This window comes from Petaurus breviceps, unplaced genomic scaffold, assembly GCF_028583685.1.
Source record: "Petaurus breviceps papuanus isolate PSGF00001 unplaced genomic scaffold, PetGlider_PUasm1.0 90879, whole genome shotgun sequence".
Classification (NCBI taxonomy): domain Eukaryota; kingdom Metazoa; phylum Chordata; class Mammalia; order Diprotodontia; family Petauridae; genus Petaurus; species Petaurus breviceps.
The window spans coordinates 3751728-3771443 of NW_027187368.1; the positions used below are offsets into that span (position 1 = coordinate 3751728).

Genomic DNA, 19716 nt, shown 5'->3' on the forward strand with positions numbered 1-19716 from the left:
TGTGTGTGTGTGTGTGTGTGTGTGTGTGTGTGTGTGTGTGTGTGTGTAAGGAAGAGTAAGGGGAGGGCAAAGAGCGGGAGCGGGGGAGGGACGCTGCCCCTTTAAGCGCAGCCCGGGGAGCCGGCCGGGGGTGGGGGGGCGCCGCCGGGTGGGCGGCCGGGAGGCGGTGCGGCTTTGACGGCCCCGGGGCCCCGGCCCCACTTCCTGGCGGACGGCCTCCAATGGTGAGCCGGAGGATGCCCGTGTTAATTACATAAGCAGAACGTAAATAATTCGCGGGAAAAAAAAGCGAAAAAGATGGCGACCCGCATCCCTCTGTCCCCGGCTTGAGTTGGACTCGAGTTTCTTCAACTGGGACATGGTCGGGAATCCCTGCCTCTTGAGAGACTGACAGACAAACGGACGGGGGGACGGACTGACGGACGGAGGGGACGGACAGACCTGGAGGTGGCACACCACTGACCTCCCCCGCCCTGCTCCTAGAAGCTCCCAACCCGGAGCCTCTTTCCATCAGTCCACAGCCCTCTCCTCCAATGAGCCTGGTGGCCAGACTCCAAGTGGGACCGCCGGACGGACGCGCAGCCTCGGGGTAAGGACGGCGCCTTTGCCCAGCCTTGCCCTGTCCCGCCCTTGCCCTGCCCCGCCTGGATCCCTCGAGGGGCTGGGTCTGCGGGGAGGTAGGTGTGGGGGGCTTCTTCCCAAAAGGCACCTCTCTAATTGACCTCCATCCTCCCGCCCCTCTTTTCAGAAATTTCTACAGAGTTGGTTTGGTTTTAGGGAGAAGGTGGGAATAGAACGAAGGGTGTTTCTGGGGGCAGTTGCTTTTCGGATCTCCAAGCGCAGTCCGGCCAGAGGAAACTAGGGAGCCAGGGTGCGACTCTTGGGGCGAAGTGGAAGCAAGAGAAAAAAGGACACTGGGAATGGGGGAATCTTGTCAAATACTTGCTCCGAGTCCTGGTCCCCCCAACGGCCTCACGGAAGACTAGCGGGCGCGGGTGGGCGAGCAGAGCCAGGATGGGAATGGAGGGAGGAGAGGGGAAAGCGATTGTTATTTCGAGCACGTTGGCAGTACTTGGGCAACGACTCCGGGTTGCGGAGAAAGTTGGAGGGAGTTCGCGGGACGGGGTGGGGCTGGGGCAGTTGCACAGAGAGGTGCTCGGGACCGCATTTGGTTGCCTCTGGGAGAGCTAGAGCCGTAATTTTCTAAATAATTCTTTTTTGTAAAAAATAAATAAAAATAAAAATTATGAAATGCATCGGGCTTTGGGGGCCTCTCTCTTTATGAATCATCCCGTCCCTCCCCTCCTTTTCCCTTCCCTCCCTCTTCTCCTGGGGCCCCAGACACCAGTTTGATTCAGATTTGAACTGGACAGAGTGTGTAACCCACAAAAATGCATTTTATTTTGAATGTGTTTGAATCAGCCAATCAGAGCCCTTGGGGGCCCGGCTCCGAAAAGTCGGAGGCTGCAGAGACTGAGGTGTTGGGGGCTGGGGACGCTAGGATGTGATTTGGGAGGGGGAACACTCCTGTTTGTGTAGAATAGGAGAACTCCCCCAGCTTACTGAGGTTTGGAAACCTTGGGGGATGGCCTGCGCCTCCTTCCCTCCTTTCCCCCCTCCCAGTCGTGTTCCCTCTGCTGCACTTGCCGGCGCCTAGAGGGAGGAGGGAGGCGGGAGCCGGGATCCCAGGGTAGGAAGTGTCAGTTTGTGAACCTGCAGCAGTAGCCGGGGGCGAGTGAGAGGCACCGGATCCAGACTGGAACCGAGCGGGAACCTAGTGTGCCCCACCCCTTTCCCTAGCTCGGGTTGACTCACGCTGCCGGCTCCATCCAAAAGATGGAGAGTTAGAAATGTAATTCAGACTCTTTCCCCCTCACCCCGGGGCCCCCATCACTAAAGAGCCACACCCTGGTCTCGGATTCTGGGCCACCGGTAGACAGAGGTACACTTTCACCCTACTTAGGAGGCATGACTCCCTCTGCTCCCATCCCCTCCTCCTTGTGGGGAGGTAGAGTCGGGTTCAGCAGCAGGAGCTCGATGCCCAGCCTGTACGATCTCACTCAAGTTTCTCTTCCCGTATGTGAAGGGTTTGCTGCACATTGGGGGTGAAAAGCAATGAATATTCCTGCAAAGCGTGTATCATCTATTGGGAGCTAGGGACTGGAGCAGGCAGGACAGAATGTGTGGGTGGGAGCTGATTGTAGAATTTCTCTCGTTTCCTAATGCTCTCTTTGACACACCGACTCCACCCCACCCCACTCCAACTGATCGGACTCCCCCGTGAGATTTTCCTGAACTCTCTACTAGGGGTCTGTCTCTAGGACGCAATCTCGACGACCCACTGGGGGAAGGAGAAGGAGAGGGAGGGAGTTGGACAGCTGTTCCTGACACCTGGTTTTTGGTCCTGGAAGTGAAGGGATTTCAAGTTCTTCGGTGTTGTGAGACAACTCTCTACCTTCACTCAGAGAGAAAGTATAGTGACTTGAAGAGAGCAAGAACGGGAAAATGTTTCCTTCCTCCTATTGGACACCTTTCATGACTCCAACCCCCAGTCATTGGTTTGTTCTCTGTTTAGAAGTTAACTTTTATTACTTTATATCTGTGTACCTGTTGTGCACTTCCTTTAGAATGCAAACTCATTGAGGGCAGAGACTTTTTTTTTCTCTTTGTCTTCCCAGCGCCTAGTATGGTGCTTTGCACACTTAGAAGTGGAAGGGGGTTGAGGGGAGTCGATCTGGACTTAGTGGAGGAAAAACACTTTACCTTTGCCGGACTGCACCTGTTCTGCAATTTACTCTCGGAGAGTTTCCTGGGGCACTAAGGTCAAGTGACTTGCCTAAGGGGTCCCAGCCAGGAGGTGCCGGAAGTAGCCCTTGAACCTAGGTCTCCCTAATTCTGAGATCCTTCTCTCCGAACTATTCTTGCTGCCTCTGTATGTTGCACTTAAATAATGCTGAATTGAACTGAGTTTGGGAGATCTGAGGTAAGCAAGAAAGTTGAGTTGAAAAATGTTGGGAGTTGGGTGGGAATTAGGTTGGATGATTAATCAATTACATTTCTATACTTGTTCAGGTTATCAGGTACTTAGTCCATAATAGCCCCAAGATACAGGCTGTACAAATATTTAATTTATCATCTTTAAATATGAAGAACTTGAAACACAAGGAGATGAAGTGACTGAATTGCCCAACCTGAAGAATTCAATACATCCTCCCTCTTCTCCCCTTTTACCAATCTGAATCCTTTTTCCCTCTCCCACAGGGGGAAATTAAATTTCCAAGGTGCTTCTATAATTCTATGTACTCCTCCCATTTGGAAGGTAAATGAAATAAAGGGTCATATTTAATGGAAATTAATTAATGTTCCTTCATCTCATCCCTTCTCCACTAATAATAACGGTTAACCTTAGATATTGGATAGGAAGCTAGGTGGCTCAGTGGATAGATTCAAGAAAAAGGTCTACAGTCAAGAAAACCTGAGTTCAAATTCAACCTCATAGACTTAGGGGTGTAAAGTTGGACAAGTCATTTAACGTCTGCCTCAATTTCTTCAGTTGTACAATGAGGATAATAAAAAACACTGCATAAGGTTGTTGTGAGGATCAAATGAGATATTAGCATAGTACCTGGCACATAGTAGGTGATATATATGATTTCTATTATTATGTAGCTCCTTTTGTAACTCTTTAGTGCCCTTCTAGGCATCATAACTTTGTGTAGGTATTTTTGTGAGTCGGTGAGTAGGTGTGTGTGTCTTTCTAGAACGGTGCATGTAGCATTGGGCTTACAGTTGGGGTGACCAGGTTTTAAATCTTTTATCTGACACTGTGGGCAGCTCAGTTCTGTAAAAGCCTCAGTTTCTTCATCTGTAAAATGTGAATGATAGCTGTATTTACCTCATGAGTTATTGTGAGGATCAAATGAGATAATATGTATCAAATATGTAAAATGTTAAAGTACTATTTAAATAACTACCATGAGGCAAGGGAGATAGGGAAGGGGACAAACATTTATTAGCTCCTACTATGTGCCAGGCAGCTCTTGCAGATATTTATATTTATATCTCGGTGAGGTAGGTGCTGTTATCCCCATTTTACAGATTAGGAAACTGAGCTAGACTGAGGTTTAAGTGACTTTCCCAGGGTCACCTAGCTAAAAAGTATATGAGGCTGGATTTGACCTGAGATCTTCTTGACTCAGGTTCTGAACTCTATCTGCTGTGCTGTCTAGCTGCCCCAAGGGACTTTTTTCTTGGCTAAAATCTCGAGTCTTTGCATGTATGTATATATACCCATACATATATGTATATATATGTATATGGCATGCCCTCATCAAAGAAAGGCTTATGAGCAAAACAGAACTGAAATGGTTAAAAAAAAATGGGAGATGCACAAATTTAGAGAATCCACCCCAAATGTTCACATGAACTGTTTGTGCCTGTCTAATCAGCTGCAGTCGAATGCATTGTAACTTGACTAAGTGATGTCATTTTGATCCTAATTGAGAATGAAGGACAACAACCAACCAACTATGAATTTATATATGTGTGTGTGTTGCTGTTCAGTTGTATTGGACTCCTCTTGGCAAAGATACTGGAGTGGTTTGCCATTTCCTTCTCCAGATCATTTTACAGATGAGGAAACAGAGGCAAATAGGTCAAGTGACTTACCTAGGGTCACACCTAGTAAGTGACTGAGGTCAGATTTGAACTCAGGAAGATAAGTCTTTCTGACTCCAGGCCAGCACTTTATCCACTGTGCCACCTAGCTGTGCTGGTGTTCTTGTGGGTACACACACATGCACACACGCACGTGCACATACTTTTTTTAAATGAATCTAAGTGTGCAGGAACTAGAACCTTGAGATGGAATACAGTATCTTAGGATTGAATCCATTTCAGTAAACATTTATTTGTACATTACACTAGGCATAAGGATACAAAGATTAAAAATTTTACAATCCTTGCCAATAATGATTTACAGTCCATTAGTGAGTATATGACATATATGCCAATGAGTATGATACAAGGGTAGTGTGTAGGAAGTAACATCTAATGAGAGGTAAAAGATAATGGTAGCTCGTCTTCTTTTTTTTTGCTTTATTTTTTGGAGGGCAGTTGGAGTTAAGTGACTTGCCCAAGGTCACACGGCTAGTTTTTGTGTTAAGTGTCTGAGGCTGGATTTGAACTCAGGTCCTGCTGACTCCAGGGCTGGTGCTGTATTCACTGTGCCACCTAGCCACCCCAGCTCATGTGGATAGAGTGGTGGTCAAATATATATAGGATATATATGTTATGTGTGTATATATATTACCCCCTCCAATAGCAGATAGACTTGTGGTCAAAAAGGCTTGGGTTCAAATTCTGCTTTGACACTTGCTAGCTCTTAAGACTATAGGCAAGTTACTTAACCTTTCTTAGCCTCAGGCGGCCCTTTATAAAGTCTTTATTAATGGGTTTCTAGTCTGGGAAGAGTTCCCATCCCAGTGAAATTGTAAGTCTTTGATAGGATGTCAACCTTTAAAGTTGAAAGTATTTCCCCACAGCAACCCTGTGAAGCAAGTTGTAGAATCTCCATTTTACAGATCAGGGAAGTAAAGCTCAGAAAGGTTAAGTGACTTGCTCAAAATCATGTGGTCCAAGTGCTCTAGGAAAAGGAAGAGAAAGGAAATAATTTCGATTGAGGAAGAAGCAGCTCCCAAACTAAGTTTTAAATGTTGAGAATTTCATCAGGGGGGCAGTAAGGATGGAATGCAATCCAAGCATGAGAAGTGACCTTCACAATGCCAGAAGTTAGAGAGGGCAGGACAAAATAAGGGATTGGGACAGGCTCTGTGATTTCATTGGTATAGGGAGCACTCTCCTTTAATGCTGATTGGTACTTTTTCTGCAATTTATAATCTCAGACAATTGCCCGCTGAGAGTTAAAGTGATTTGCCCAGGGTTAATATGTGTTGAGAGGCAGGACCAGAACACAGGTCTCCCTGGTTTTAAGCTCAGCTTTGTATGGACTCTGTCACAATGCCTCTCTGAGATCAGAGACCACTAGTAAATGGTACAGTTTGATTAGGAGGTAGGGTATATTCCAGGTAGTAGTATGAAAGAAGGTAGAAAGATAGGTTGTGTCCGGATAAGATTTTCTTTCCCTTCCCTCTAACCCAGAATCCCAGACAAACCATGGTTATCTTTCACTTTTGAAAGATTTCTGGTGCCTGCTAAAGGCATTTCTGCAGCACTTCTGATTCTGAGAACAACTGAGTTGACTACAAAACCCTCCCCCAGTATTGCTGGTGACAGGGGAAACCAGTATCTAGTCTCCCCATAGATGGCAATGAATTAATCCATCCACAAATATTTATTGAGATTCTTTATAAAAGTGTTTGATGATAGAGGAAGTCAAGTCAACAAACACATACAAAAGATCCTGTTGCTAGGCACTGTGGGAAATTCAGAGGTGATGACACAGCCCCTGCTATTGAGGAGCTTATAGTTCTAGCTCCTCAGGGATTCTTCAGCTAGGGTCTATGAACTATTCTAATTAATATTTTAATAACTATTTCAATATGATTGGTTTCCTTTGTAACCTTATGCATTTTATTCATTTAAAAATGTTATCCTATGAAACAATATATGTTTCATCAGGTTGTCAAAGAGTCTGTGACACAAAAGTTTAAAAATACTGACTAGCATATTGGGAAAGTTAAATAATAGTTCCTGGCACATAGTAGGCATTTATGCTAGTTGACTGACTGACTATGGTAGGGACTAGAAATGCTATAAAAGCTCATAGAAGAGGCAGATCAGTATAGCCTGGGAGGGAGATCCCCTTAGTTCTCTTCTTTCCTCTGACACTGTTTAGGTCTTCATTATCTCACACCTAGATTATTGTAATTGCCTGTTCACTGATCTCTCTGACACAAGTCTCTCCCTGTTCCAGCCTACTCCCCACACAGCTTTATCAGAGTGATCTTCTTAAAGCGCACAACTGATCATGTTAACCCCTCCTACTCAGTAAGCTTTAGTGGCTTACTGTTAACTCCAGCATCAAATATAAAATCCTGTTTGGCTTTTGAAACCCTTCATAGCCTTGTCCCTTCTGTCTTTCAAGTTTTCTTACACTTTTCTCCATTCTATGTAACTATATGATTCCGATACTTTGGCCTTCTTGCTAGTCCTCACACAAGACACTCCATCTCCAGATTCCAGTACATTTTTACTGGCTGTCCTCCAGACCCAGAATTCTCCCTCTCTTGGCTTCCCTGGTTTCATTCAAGTTCCACCTAAAATCTCACCTTCTGTAAGAAATCTTTCCCAGTCCTCCTCAATATTAGTGCCTTTCCTCTGTGATTATTTGCGGATTATCCTGTATATATCATGTTTATACAAGTTGTGTGTATATGTGTGTATATACATATACATAAGACATAGACATAGACATAATATTCTCTTCCCCCCCCCCATTAGATTGTAAGTTCCTTGAAAGCAGGATCTGTTTTTTTGTTGTTTGGGGGTTTTGTTTGTTTGGTTGGTTTTTTGCGTTTCTTTGTAGTCTCAGTACTTAGTAAAGTGCCCTGAACCTTAATACATGTTTAATAAATGCCTGATGATTTGGCTTAACTAGGACACTAGATTAGAAGTCAGACCTGTATTTTAGCTGGGTTTTTATAGATAACTTAGTATTTCACTTTGGGAAAGTCACCCAGCCTTCTCTAGATACCAGAGAGTTTTAAAGTTGGAAGAGGCCTTTCAGATGCTCTAGTACAAACTCGTTATTTAATAGATGGAAACCTGAGGCATACCCAGAGAGGAGAGGAGGCTAGTCCAGGGTCACACGGAGTTTTAGTGGCAGTTGCAACCTAGTTTTTCTGACTTTTTTATCCAGTTGTCTTTGTAGGCTACTGTAGCAGCAAGCACCCCAACGTCCTCAGGGTTTGCTGCCAACACAGGTTCTTAGATCTGCTTTGTTAAAGGAAAGCAACTCAAAATGGGTTAACAAGCTTACTTTAATCAGTCAAACATATATCATTTACCTCCTTCAGGGGAAAAAGTTCAGCACCCTGAACTTCAAAGTATACAGGCAGAATTATCAAGACAGAAACAGTTCGAGCAGACAGCTTTCCAAACTGTCCAACCGTTACATCCATACCAAATCAACATCTGGGTTTTTCAAAGCCAGGGGGCTCTGGACAACGGCTTTCCAGAATTCAGATTAAATCACAGAACACTTCTCAAAGTAAGCCCCCAAAACAAAGCTCCACATCAGGGCTTATGTAGCCTTCTCCTGGCTCAGAGAATGTAACAATCTTCTGGACCCACTGGCCAATCAAGAAGTATCTACTGAAAAACAAGCCTCCCACCCTAGGCTCCAAGTGCACTTTAGCCTAGGGGCAGGGAAGATCTTTAAATTTGCATTTCTATTACAGCTACCTTCTGACTTTCTGCTCTTTCTCTAAAGTCTCTTTTGCTTCTAACATTTTGGGAAGGTTTCATTGAAGAGATAAGATGAGCTCAATTTTGAAGGATTGATGGAATTTGGGCCAGTGAAGACTGAACATTTATTTGCCCTTTCGTAACTTTATGACTAATAGACAATTTAAATTGGGATAATATCACTAAGAGGAGTTTCAGAATCCTAGAGTTGTTTTTCATAAAATAATATACTTCAAAATAAGGAAAAAGGAGCATTATAAAAATCTTACTTAGTCAAGACCCTAGTGGGACATAAGTTACCCAGAAATTTTCTTCTCTTTGGGTGAATCTTGGAGAGAAGTTGAGGCCTCTGGCCAGAATTTCTGTTCTGAGGGTGAATGCAGACTCTTTTTTTCCTTCTAGAAAAGGCTAAGTAGTATGTTCAACCCATTAGCCTACCCAGGGATGTGGCTCTACAGGGATTAAGGAATTTTGTGTGAAACATTATAGAATGAAAGCATATTTTTGTCTTTTTAATCCTAGGGGTGGTCAAAACTGATGGAGAACCTCTCTCTGGAGCCTGAGATCCAAGATGACTGTGGGCCACCCAGGGCAGCGGGTGCTCCCACAAAGCCCAGGAACAACTTCAAAGACTTGATGGTCAAGCTGACCGAGGGCCAGTATGTGCTGTGCAGATGGACGGATGGACTGTATTATCTTGGGAAGATTAAAAGGGTAAAATTTGGCACATTAGGGTCTCCAAATCCCCAGGCTGAGGGCCCAGTCCCTCAACATCAGGTTCTGAGCTCCAAAACCAGAAAGGGAAAGGATTGCTGGGAAATTAATGAATTAATCAATCAAAATGATTGACAATTGTTTATTATCTTTGAGGGACCCACATAGCTAGAAGTGAAAGAAAACAGAACAAACCTAGACTGTTTTTAGTTTATAGGACTTAGGACTGGAAGGGACATTAGAGGTCATCTAGTCCAATCCCCTGGGTTTTTGGTTTGATTTTTAGCAGCTCCGGGAAGTGAAGTGACTTTTCCAAGGTCACACAGGTAGTAAGTATAAGGGTTGGGAATCCAAAATAAGTCTAAGTAAGTCGTAGTTAGGCTCTTTATACTGTTGCAGGATGTCTCCTTACAACTCACTGGCATAGTCATTTTTTTACCTTTGGCTGAGAAAGAAAAGACCCCTGACAGGAAGGTCAAGGAAGGCTTGAATGCCGGGTTGGGGGGGGGACTCCAGAGCCATTATTCTTCAGAAAATCATTGTGAAAATAACTTATACTCTGACAACCTTTTCCTTTAATAAAGGACAAAAATGTGAACAGCAGTGGGTGAGGATGTGGTGATGTATCTGAGAGGTATTTTGTGTTTTCTTTGAGTTCTTGATGCACTTTTCTAAAGGAAAAGACACATTCTAAGTGTGAAGAAGGTCCCCTGGATGGAATAATCCAAAAACCCACCCAGCAGATGCAGTGTGGTGTAGTCAAAGAGTAAAGCACCAATTGGGAGATCCTGGTTCTATGCCAAGCCTTTCCTGCTGTGTGCCCTCAGACAACCTACTCCCCCTCTACTGGTCTTATTTTCTTTGTCTATAAAATAAAGGGGTGAAACAGTATGATCTCTTTTAGCTCTGAAGTTTGAGAAACCTTTTGAGTCTAGCTTTGGTGAGTCTTAGCAGCATAGACTTGGCAGGGTAGCCCAGAAATTATCTCCTATCATTTTTATTATTCTTCTAAACCATTTCAGATTTCTGGATGTCTATTCTGTCTATAAATATTCTCATGGAAGGCACCCTTCCTTGCTTTTCCCCTCACTTACTTATTTAGTAAATTCTCTATTGGGAAATACTTTTTGAGAGCCAGCTTAAATTTCACCAACCCAGACCCTTAAGGTAATCTTTTTAGTCTGTGTATTGAGCCTTATTAAGGACCAGGGGCAGAGACAACATAGTGTATTGAAAAGTGCACAAAATTTATTAATCTGCCACAGTTCCTTATAATACTCTTGGCAAATATTTTCCCTCTCTGCCTTCAATTTCTTCATTTATGAAATAAAGAGGTTAGACCAATTTATTTAAAAAGTCCCTTCCAGCTCTAATCTATTAAGACTATCATCCACAATTCTTTCACTACTTATTTTCCATCTGTATTGATGAGTTTGAAGCCAGCCCCATTAAGATACAAACGTTGTCTGGTGGGTAATACATTGAATGATTCTCAGCTAGTTGCCCCTTTGGATGAATGTTTCTCTGCTAGTCCTAAGATTATGGGCCTGATGGGATGGGTCCTCAACCAAATAAGTTCAAAGAGAGGGGGGAAAAATGGAAGAGGACTATCCAGGCCTGGTCACCTAGGGAGGGCAGACTCAGATGAATCCAGAGCTAGGAGAGGACTTAAATCCTCCTGGGATTCTAGAACTGTCTAATTCTCTGACATTGGACCAGCCATTTATCTTACCGATCATCATGAGGAGTTAAACAAATGTAAGTTACTGTTACTAGAAGGCTCAGGGCATAATAGAAAGAGAGCCAGCTTTGTAATTAGGGAGGTCTGGATTCAAGTATTGCCTCAGATCCATACTTGCTGTGTAACCATGGGCCTCATTTAACCACTTAGTACCCTAGGAAAAAGTTTCTAATACTATAAATTAAAGAAGAGTTGTCAATCTGTATTAATAAAGAAAGTTTTCATAAATTGAGGTTCCTCTGCCAATGAAGTCACAGATCTAGACATCATCATAATCATCATCATCATCATCATCATCATCATTGTCATCATCATCATCCTCAGGCCAAATGTGAAAGTAGAAGATGACCTAAGACCACCTGGGTGTACTTGACAGTTTTGCTTGGGGCTAAATCTGGTGGGCTGAAGCCCTCACTTCTAGTCCCCTTTCTAACCACAGGTCAGCAGTTCCAAGCAAAGCTGCCTCGTGACCTTTGAAGATAACTCCAAGTACTGGGTCTTATGGAAGGATATCCAACATGGTGAGTAACCTGAGAAGTTGGGTCACAGTCCTTGGACTTCCTTTATGGATTGATCTTCTAGGATTTTCACTAGGATTTCCCTTCTCCATTCCCAAATCCATCTGTTCTTTGCCTACCTTCCTCTCATCTTGACACCTTGTTTAACCCCTGGGCTCTGGGGTTTTAGAATCATAAAACATAGATGGTATAGTTAGAAAGTCTTAAATAGCTAACTCACCATCACTCCCTCTCTTATTTTCCAGATGAGGAAACTAAGACCTAACATGGTATACTAATAAGAATAATGATAATAAGAATCTTTTATTATCCTCAAAGAATTTGGACTTAGAAGGATGAAAAGAAAAGATGGATATGTAAATAGGAGTTCTGAGACTGAGCGACTTCCTCCTTTCATAGGCATATATACCCTGGAGCTTCACAGGAACAATAATGTTGAAAAGGAAGCAGCCATAGGGTTTGCCTATTTTAGGCTAGAACTGACCAACTTCACTGAGACACATAGAACCCATCCCTCATTCACTCATTCATTCATTCACTCATTCATTCATCATATACTTGACTAGTGCTGATAATTTAATTCAGTTCACCACGAGGAGGATCTGACTCCCCATATAGCTTGAAGACAATCTTCCATTGGGAATCTGGGATTGTAGAAATGGGAAGAAAGAATGTAGCAAAGATCATTTAATTCAGATACCATCTGCCATTGCCCAAGTTGCCATGGGTGACGAATGGCATGGTGTTTGAATAAAGACAGACTGTTGGGACAGGAAGGGATCCCAAAGGTGATCTCTTCCAGCCCTCTTAGGAGTGGTATGGAAAGAACACTAGATAGGAAATTCAGAAGACGTGAGTTTGAATCCTAGTTCTTCCACTTACTGTATGTGTGACCTTAACAAGTCAATTCTGTCTTGATTCCCACTTCTGAAATGTAGGAGTTAGTATAAATTCTCGCTGAGATTCTTTCTAGGTCTAGATCCTGTGATTCCTTCCATTCCAGAGTAGAGGAAATTGAAACTCGAAGAGGAGGAGTAATTTGCCCAAGGACGCAGGAAGTTAGTTCTAGAGACGTTGTTGAGTAGTTTTTTCAGTTGTGTTCAACCTTTCATGACCCCATTTGGGTTTTTTTTTTTTTGGCAAAGACAATAGAGTGGTTTACCGTTTCCTTCTCCAGCTCATTTTATAGATGAGGAAACTAAGGCAAAAATCTGAGGCAAACAGGGTTAAGTGACTTGCCCGGGGTCACACAGCTTGTACGTGTCTATGGCCAGATTTGAACTCAGGAAGAGAAGGCTTCCTCCAGGTCCAGTGCTCTATCATCAACCCAAATTCCCTGATTCCTCAAACAAATCTCTTCATGATAACCCATTCTGCTCCTACCTAGCCACACACTATCACTCTGAGAATTATATGGCTTATAAGACCTACTAATTATGGCCAAAGCAAAGCAAAACAAAATAAACTGACCCTGAGCCACAGGCTAGTTTTTAGCAGATCCAGTCAGTAGAGTGAGCAGTAGAGCAGTAGAGTATCTGAACAGATATCCTGTCCCATGAGAACATGCATTTTTTATTCTCCCTAAGAAATAGACACTACTCAACTCAGGGGAAAAAATCATCTTCTCTCATCCTACCCCTACCAAAGTTTTTGCCTTTTTTTTTTTTTTGCTTTTTTTGGAGGGGGAGGGCAGGGCAGTTGGGGTTAAGTGATTTGCCCAAGGTCACACAGCTAGTTAGTATTGTGTCAGGCCAGATTTGAACTCAGGTCCTCCTGACTCCAGGGCCAGTGCCCTATTCACTGTGCCACCCAGCTGCCCCTTGCCTTTTTGTTTTTAAATTCAAAACAGTGTTACTCTCTTCATATGATTGTAGCTTTTGGAACTAGAGGGAATCTTAAACATAATCTAATCCAGTTCTTTCGTTATGTAAACAAAGTAACAGGAAGGCATATCTTGAGTGGTCCCTCAAAGAATCGCAGGATTTAGATAGAGGAAGGCCCTTAAAGATGATCTAGTAGTTCAACGTCATAATGAGGAAATTGGGGCACTTTCCCTGAGCTGCTTTTATATTTAGCATCTGTAGGAACTAGCAGGTCAGTAAACATAATATAATGCCCTCAGAGCCTGAAGGAACCTTGAGTCATATCTTCCCTAAAAGATTATTAGCTCAGTGGCGTTCTAAAATTCCCTGTCTCCCTAGCAGAGAACCGTCTCTTCTGGCCTTAGATATCTGAATGAGTAGTCATTCTTCCGCTGTGAGAGCTAACCTGGAGATCACTTGGATCCAGAAGACCTTGCTTTATTCCTGGCTCTGCTATTTCTAAGTTATGTGACCTTGGACCAATCACTTCCATTCCCCAGCACTTAACATTCATTTTATTTTGTACATAAAAAACTAAGCCCTTTGATGTCCTGGTCTGTTTCATTTTTCTTGGCTTTTGTAATTCTAGTGTTTGCATGAGATAGAAGCTCAGGATAATTTTTTTTAACTGAATCAAGATAACAGATTTAGAAATTGGAAAGGACCTTAGAGGCCATCTAGTCTAACCCCTCCCCCCATTTTACAGAGGAGAAAACTGAGGTCCAGAAGGGTTAAATGATTTGCCCTAAATTCACACAGGTAGTAAATGATAGGAATGGGATAAGAACTCAGGTAGTCTGACTCTAAATCCACCATTCTTTCTACCATACTGTGCTGGTTGGCTTAAATCATCTCTAAGTCCCTTTTATTGCCATCATTCTGAATTTGCTCTAACATTTTGTCTTCTAAGGCCCTTTCCAGTTGGAACATTGATGGGAGAGCCTTTGGCCTTCATTTGCTGACTCTTCACTGGTTTTTTTCTCTTTTAGCTGGCGTTCCAGGCGAAGAGCCCAAATGCAACATCTGTCTGGGAAAAACATCTGGACCCCTGAATGAAATTCTCATCTGTGGAAAGTGTGGTCTTGGTGAGTGACAGCGCTGGAGTCAGAGCTGACAGTGGGATCAATTTGAGGTCAAATCTGCCCTTGTTTGGGGCAGAAACAGCGCTCCTATGGCTCTGCCATTCTTTTCTAACTTTGTCCGTGAAGTTCACCCTTGACCTTGACTTTACTGGGCAGTTGTCTAGGACAGAATGTGGAACACTTAGTAGATGTAACCTTGGGTAAGTTAGATAACTTCTTTGAACCTCAATTTCCTCATATGTAAAATGGGTATAATATCAGCATTACCACCGTCGCAACACTAGTATGAGGACAGGGCTCTGTTAGCCTTAAGCTGCTACATAAATGTGAGCCAGCACAATTGATGACTCCACCCCAGAAGGGGAAGGTAGAAGGGGATTCTGAGGAAGGAGACAAGGGGTGAAAAAAGCTGACAAAATGATAGATAAGTCACGTTACTATAGCTTTTCAGATGTACACAGCACCTTCCTCTAGACAGTCCTTCCAAGTATGTAGTGCAAATATCTTCCCATTATACAGAGAAGGAACATGAAGTTCAGAGAGGTTAAATCATAGCAAGTAAGTGCCAGAGTCAAGGATTTAAATCCCAGTTTCCTGACACTAGGTTAAATGCTTCTTTAATTATCTGGTGTTGCTTCACATACAACTGCGGCTCCCATGTTTACTTCTGATCATTTGCTCCCATTTCTCCTTTTGGGGTAAAAGCTTCATCTCGTCAAACAGGACCCCTGTGCTGAGGCCCCAGGGCAAGGCCTCCCCCTCAGAGAGCTCTACTGCCAGTCTGGCAACATGCTTAGGACTCCCTCATCCTCTCCTCTGGAATGCATTGAAAACCACTGCCAGTATGTCAGTTACTTAAAAAGGGGGGTCTCCCAGCCCCAGGTCAGCCACTGTGACCAGAGCATGAGCTAGGGCATAGGCTCCAAAGTTGAAAGGGACAGTAGAGGTCATTTAGGCCAAGGGTCAACAAATGATGGTCCATAGGCCAAATCTGGCTTGCCAGCTCTTTTTGTATGGCTTAAGAGATTTTAAAACATAAAAACCATTCTTAGTGCTCAAGTAGTACAAAAACAGATCTCCACTTTTATAGATGAGAAAATGGCCTTAAGAGAGGGCAAATGACTTGTCCAAGGTCATACAGGTAATATGTAACAATGCTGAAATCGAAACCAGGCCCTCTGATTCTAAAGAATCTAATTATCTTTTTACTATACTATACTATTCCCAGTTAACCCTAGGAGAGAGAAGGTAGCTGAGGAGGTCATGGTACTGTATATTTGGCTAGTGATGGGAAGGATCAGAACTTGAGGCATTGCCTAAGGGCTCCATAATGGCAGACCTGGGGTTCTGGTGAGGAGGATTGGATGAGGAGGAGATACAAGGAAAAAGGAAGAAATTTACCCACTTATTTAGCTGGCCCTGGCTCTGCCTCCTTTCCTTCTTTCCTTCCTGAGCTCTAGGCTCTTTCAGGACATTACCAGTTGGGTTCTCCTGAAGAAAAAACTGTCCATATAGTACCTGAGGTCCTGGCTCTCAAGATGCAAACCAGCTTCTTCAGTCTTCTTCCACTCAGCCCCTGGCCTGGTTCTTCCCTGGCCATCTGCTCATAAGTAGAATGTGTCACCAAGTAATAGCTAGACCCCTCAGAATCCCAGCTTTCTAAGAACTAGGCTTTCCTCAGCTGGGCCTAGAGAGGACATTGAGGTCTGAGGAGTGAGGAGAGAAGACCCAGAACAGTGTGGTGACTTTTTGTGTAATACATATGTATATGAGTTTGTGTGTGTGTATGATTATGTATATTCATGTATGTGTACATGTACCTGTATATATAAATGTGTGTGAATCTGTGCTTGCACTCTGTATGTGTGTGTGTGTGTGTGTGTGTGTTTGGAAGGGCAGCAAATTGGAGGGAGTGTGGGTAAGAAGGAGATAACCATCCACTTAATTTTTCTCAGTTTGGAAGAGTACTGCTTACCCACTGCTCAGGAATGGAGGGAGGGGGCAGTGTGAGCTGGGTGGGATAAATAATTTTGGGCTTGGCCTGAAGGAGAAGCCCCAGAACTGGACTATAGCTTGTCATGGTAGCCAGAGCCTCTCTTTCCAGAATGCTGGTTTCCATGAGGAGCTGCCCAGCCTCTACATTCCAGTTCCCTGGGGACACTCTCTGCCTTTGCTCCCCCCCCATAGGTTACCATCAGCAATGCCATATCCCCATTGCAAGCAGCACCGAAGGACCCCTGCTAACACCATGGTTCTGCCGACGCTGTATCTTCGCTCTGGCTGTGCGGGTGAGCCCTAGATTGTCTCTTTCTATCAGTCTTTTCCTATTTCTTCTCTCTGTAAAATGAGAGGATTGGACTAAATCTCTAAGCTTTGACATTGTATATTCTAAAGTCCTCTCTAGCTCTGACATTCTATAATTCTGTATTTTCATCTTTCCCAGTCTCTTCAACAGTCTCTCTTCGTTTCTGTCTGTCTCATATCTCAAATCTCTCCCTCTTCTTCCCCCTCCCCCCACCTCCACCATGGATCCATGACACTGGTGGTTCCCAGACCCCAAGTCTGATTCTTATCGCCTCCTCCCCAGACTATCGAGACAGCTCTTTTGGGTAAGGAATGAGTCAGCCATTCCAGCTGCCAGTCATTGAGCCACATCTGTTTTATCCATGTACCAGTCTATTCATATTTATCCAGGAGATCCCTAGCATTGTTCAGTTCCTTATGAATGTGGTACCCATGGATGGATCGACTGTCCCATCTTCTACAGGTTTTTCCCTATTCTGCCCAACCGCTAGTGCCTTCCTTCTGAGATTACCTTCCACAGTACATTGCTTTTTGAGGGCAGAAACCAGGTCTTTGTATCCCTAGCACTTAGTATCGGGCACATAGTAAGAGCCTAACAAATGCTTGTTACCCGACCGACCAAGTGACTGCTCCACACATTCGCTCTTGACACACTTGGTAGGGAGGCTCTGGGTCCTCTTAGAACCCTCTGGGGTCCTTGGATGACTTGTATGCTTTCTCATCTCCTCCCTAGAAAGGTGGCGCGCTGAAGAAAGGAGCCATTGCCAAGACCTTGCAAGCAGTGAAAATGGTACTCTCTTACAAGCCGGAGGAGCTAGACTGGGACTCCCCACATCGGACCAACCAGCAGCAGTGTTACTGCTACTGCGGAGGTCCTGGAGAGTAAGGGCCTGCCCACCTTCCTGGTGACAGCTGGAGTTATTGGGAGGTGGGGATGGGACTCATGGAGACGACCTGACATAAAGCACCAGGAGCACAAGTGTTGGCCCCAAATGCAGGGTCGGGGGGTTAGTGATGGTTGAGATCCCAGGTGCTGCTAGGCCTACCGTTCTTTTCCCTGGTCAGACCCTCTCCAGATTATTGTTCTAGTCCTTGGCTTCGGAATCCTCATAAGCTAGAGTCTATCCATAGAAGAGCAGCAAGAAGGTTGGAGACAAAAGGAGGTCTATAAACCTGGTGACATAAGGAGCAAGAAGACCACATCACTAGAAAGCTAACATCTGGAACAGAAAGATAATAGGGTGTGACCAGGGGAAAGGACAATGGAACAGTCTGTGTCCAATTCTGGGTGCTTGGAGAACAAGACTAGGGGCACCGCCAAGCCCTGTTCTCTCTCTACCAGACCATGCTGGCTCTTTTCCCAAGCTGGTTTTTTTTCCTAATGGTTAAAGAGAGATGGGAACTGGATTTATCTCTCTAGATGTTAGTTCTTCAAGGATAATGGTAACTAGAACTAGTTGTTGGAGAGGAAAATATAACAAGTGAGTCAAGTAAGCATTAATTGATCATCCACAGGTGTAAGAGCCCTGTACTGAAGAAGTAGTGAGTCTAGGGTATATAGTGCTGGAATCTAGAATAAGGGAGAGCCGAGTTCGAATCCTACTTCTGACAGTACTTGTGTGTCCATTGGCAAGTCACATCTGAGCCTCTCTTTCCTCATCTATAAAACAAGGATAATGATCATTAATATCTAGAGCACCTCCTCATAGTCATGTAAAATAGATCAAGGGAGTTACAAATCTTAAAACATTATATGAGGTCAGTTTGTATTGTTTCAGTAGGAGAGTTGTAAAGGACTGGCACAGAACGTAAATGGAACACCCAGATTCGATCCATAGAAACCTTATCCTACAGGACATTGCAGTTCTAAACCTCAGCCTCATGTTCTGATCTATATAGAAGAAAAATGGGAAAAGACTGAAGATGAAGAGATCCAGATTTTCGGCCTTGCTCTAGCCCTTGTTTTGGTGACTAGGCATTTCAGTTCCTTTCTCTGGGTGTCAGTTTACCCATCCATCAAATGGGGTTAACAATACTTGCCCTACATATCACCTAAGGGTATTATGAAAATAAGATGAGATGAAGAGAAAAATGCTATTTAAAAGTATAAAGCCAGGTAAGATGTTAGCATGTAGTAGTAATTATTGCTTATTATCCTATTAAGAAAATTGCTTTGGCTTTCTCCTATGGAAATGTATCTCTTTGATGTGAATTTTGGTTACAAAAGTTTCCCAGTATAGTTGGTATAAAGGAAAGAATGAAGAAAATATTTTTCTCTGGGGTTGGGGAAGAGAAGAAGGTTATCCTTGCCCTCTCTGCCTGGCTTTTCCTTCCATTCTGCCACTCTCCCTCCCCTCAATCCCAGCTTATCCTAGAGGGTAAAAGCAGGAGGCTAAAGTTGATGTGGGCTTCTTCTCTTTCTAGGTGGTACCTAAGAATGCTTCAATGTTACAGGTGTAGGCAGTGGTTTCATGAGGCCTGTACCCAGTGCTTGAATGAGCCCATGATGTTTGGAGACAGGTACATATTTTTCTAGGTGATCTCTGCTTGCCCCACGGAGGCCGTGGTGGTGTATATATATCCTCACATAAGATTATGTATACTTCATTTTCTGGGCAGTTGTATCTATGTATGTAACTATCTCTGCTTTTCTCATACAAGTATGTGTTTATTTCTGTTTGTACTTTATGTATGTATATGTATGCCCACGCATACTATCTATATGCATCTCTAATTGTATGTGTGTGATTGTCTATTTGTGTGATTATTTGTGCATGTTGTATCACAAAACATGGACTGGCTTCTCTGTGTCCCGATTCAGCCACCAATTACTGTTAGCATTCAGCAGCAGAGACTGAATGGGAGCTGATTCTGAGGAGGGCCATTAAGTGAATGCGTAGAATTTCTTGACTTCTTGAGTCCTTCATGGTGAAGTTTCCAGAGAAAGGCCATTCCACCTCCTCTCTTTTCTCTGACCAAGCCCATCAATTTAACTCCTGCCTCCTTGGTCTCAAAAGTCCATGGGGGGGTAAGCACTGACTGGATTTCTGAGTATACTTGAAGCTCCC

General features: G+C 43.7%; 1 protein-coding gene across 4 annotated transcripts in view; it reads left to right on the forward strand.

The window, feature by feature from the left end:
- PHF19 (PHD finger protein 19) overlaps nt 1–19716 on the forward strand; it is a 37798-nt gene that overhangs the window by 494 nt on the left and 17588 nt on the right. Inside the window, exons 2-8 of one of the 4 annotated variants that reach the window (XM_069073799.1) lie at nt 515–677; nt 8950–9141; nt 11322–11403; nt 14252–14347; nt 16532–16632; nt 17382–17530; nt 19073–19168. In XM_069073799.1, coding sequence (XP_068929900.1) covers nt 8965–9141; nt 11322–11403; nt 14252–14347; nt 16532–16632; nt 17382–17530; nt 19073–19168 — 701 coding nt within the window. In that variant the 5' untranslated portion in view covers nt 515–677; nt 8950–8964. Of the gene's footprint in view, nt 1–142; nt 678–8949; nt 9142–11321; nt 11404–14251; nt 14348–16531; nt 16633–17381; nt 17531–19072; nt 19169–19716 lie in introns of those variants that run through there. The other 3 variants (XM_069073798.1, XM_069073797.1, XM_069073800.1) reach the window with 3 other exon arrangements.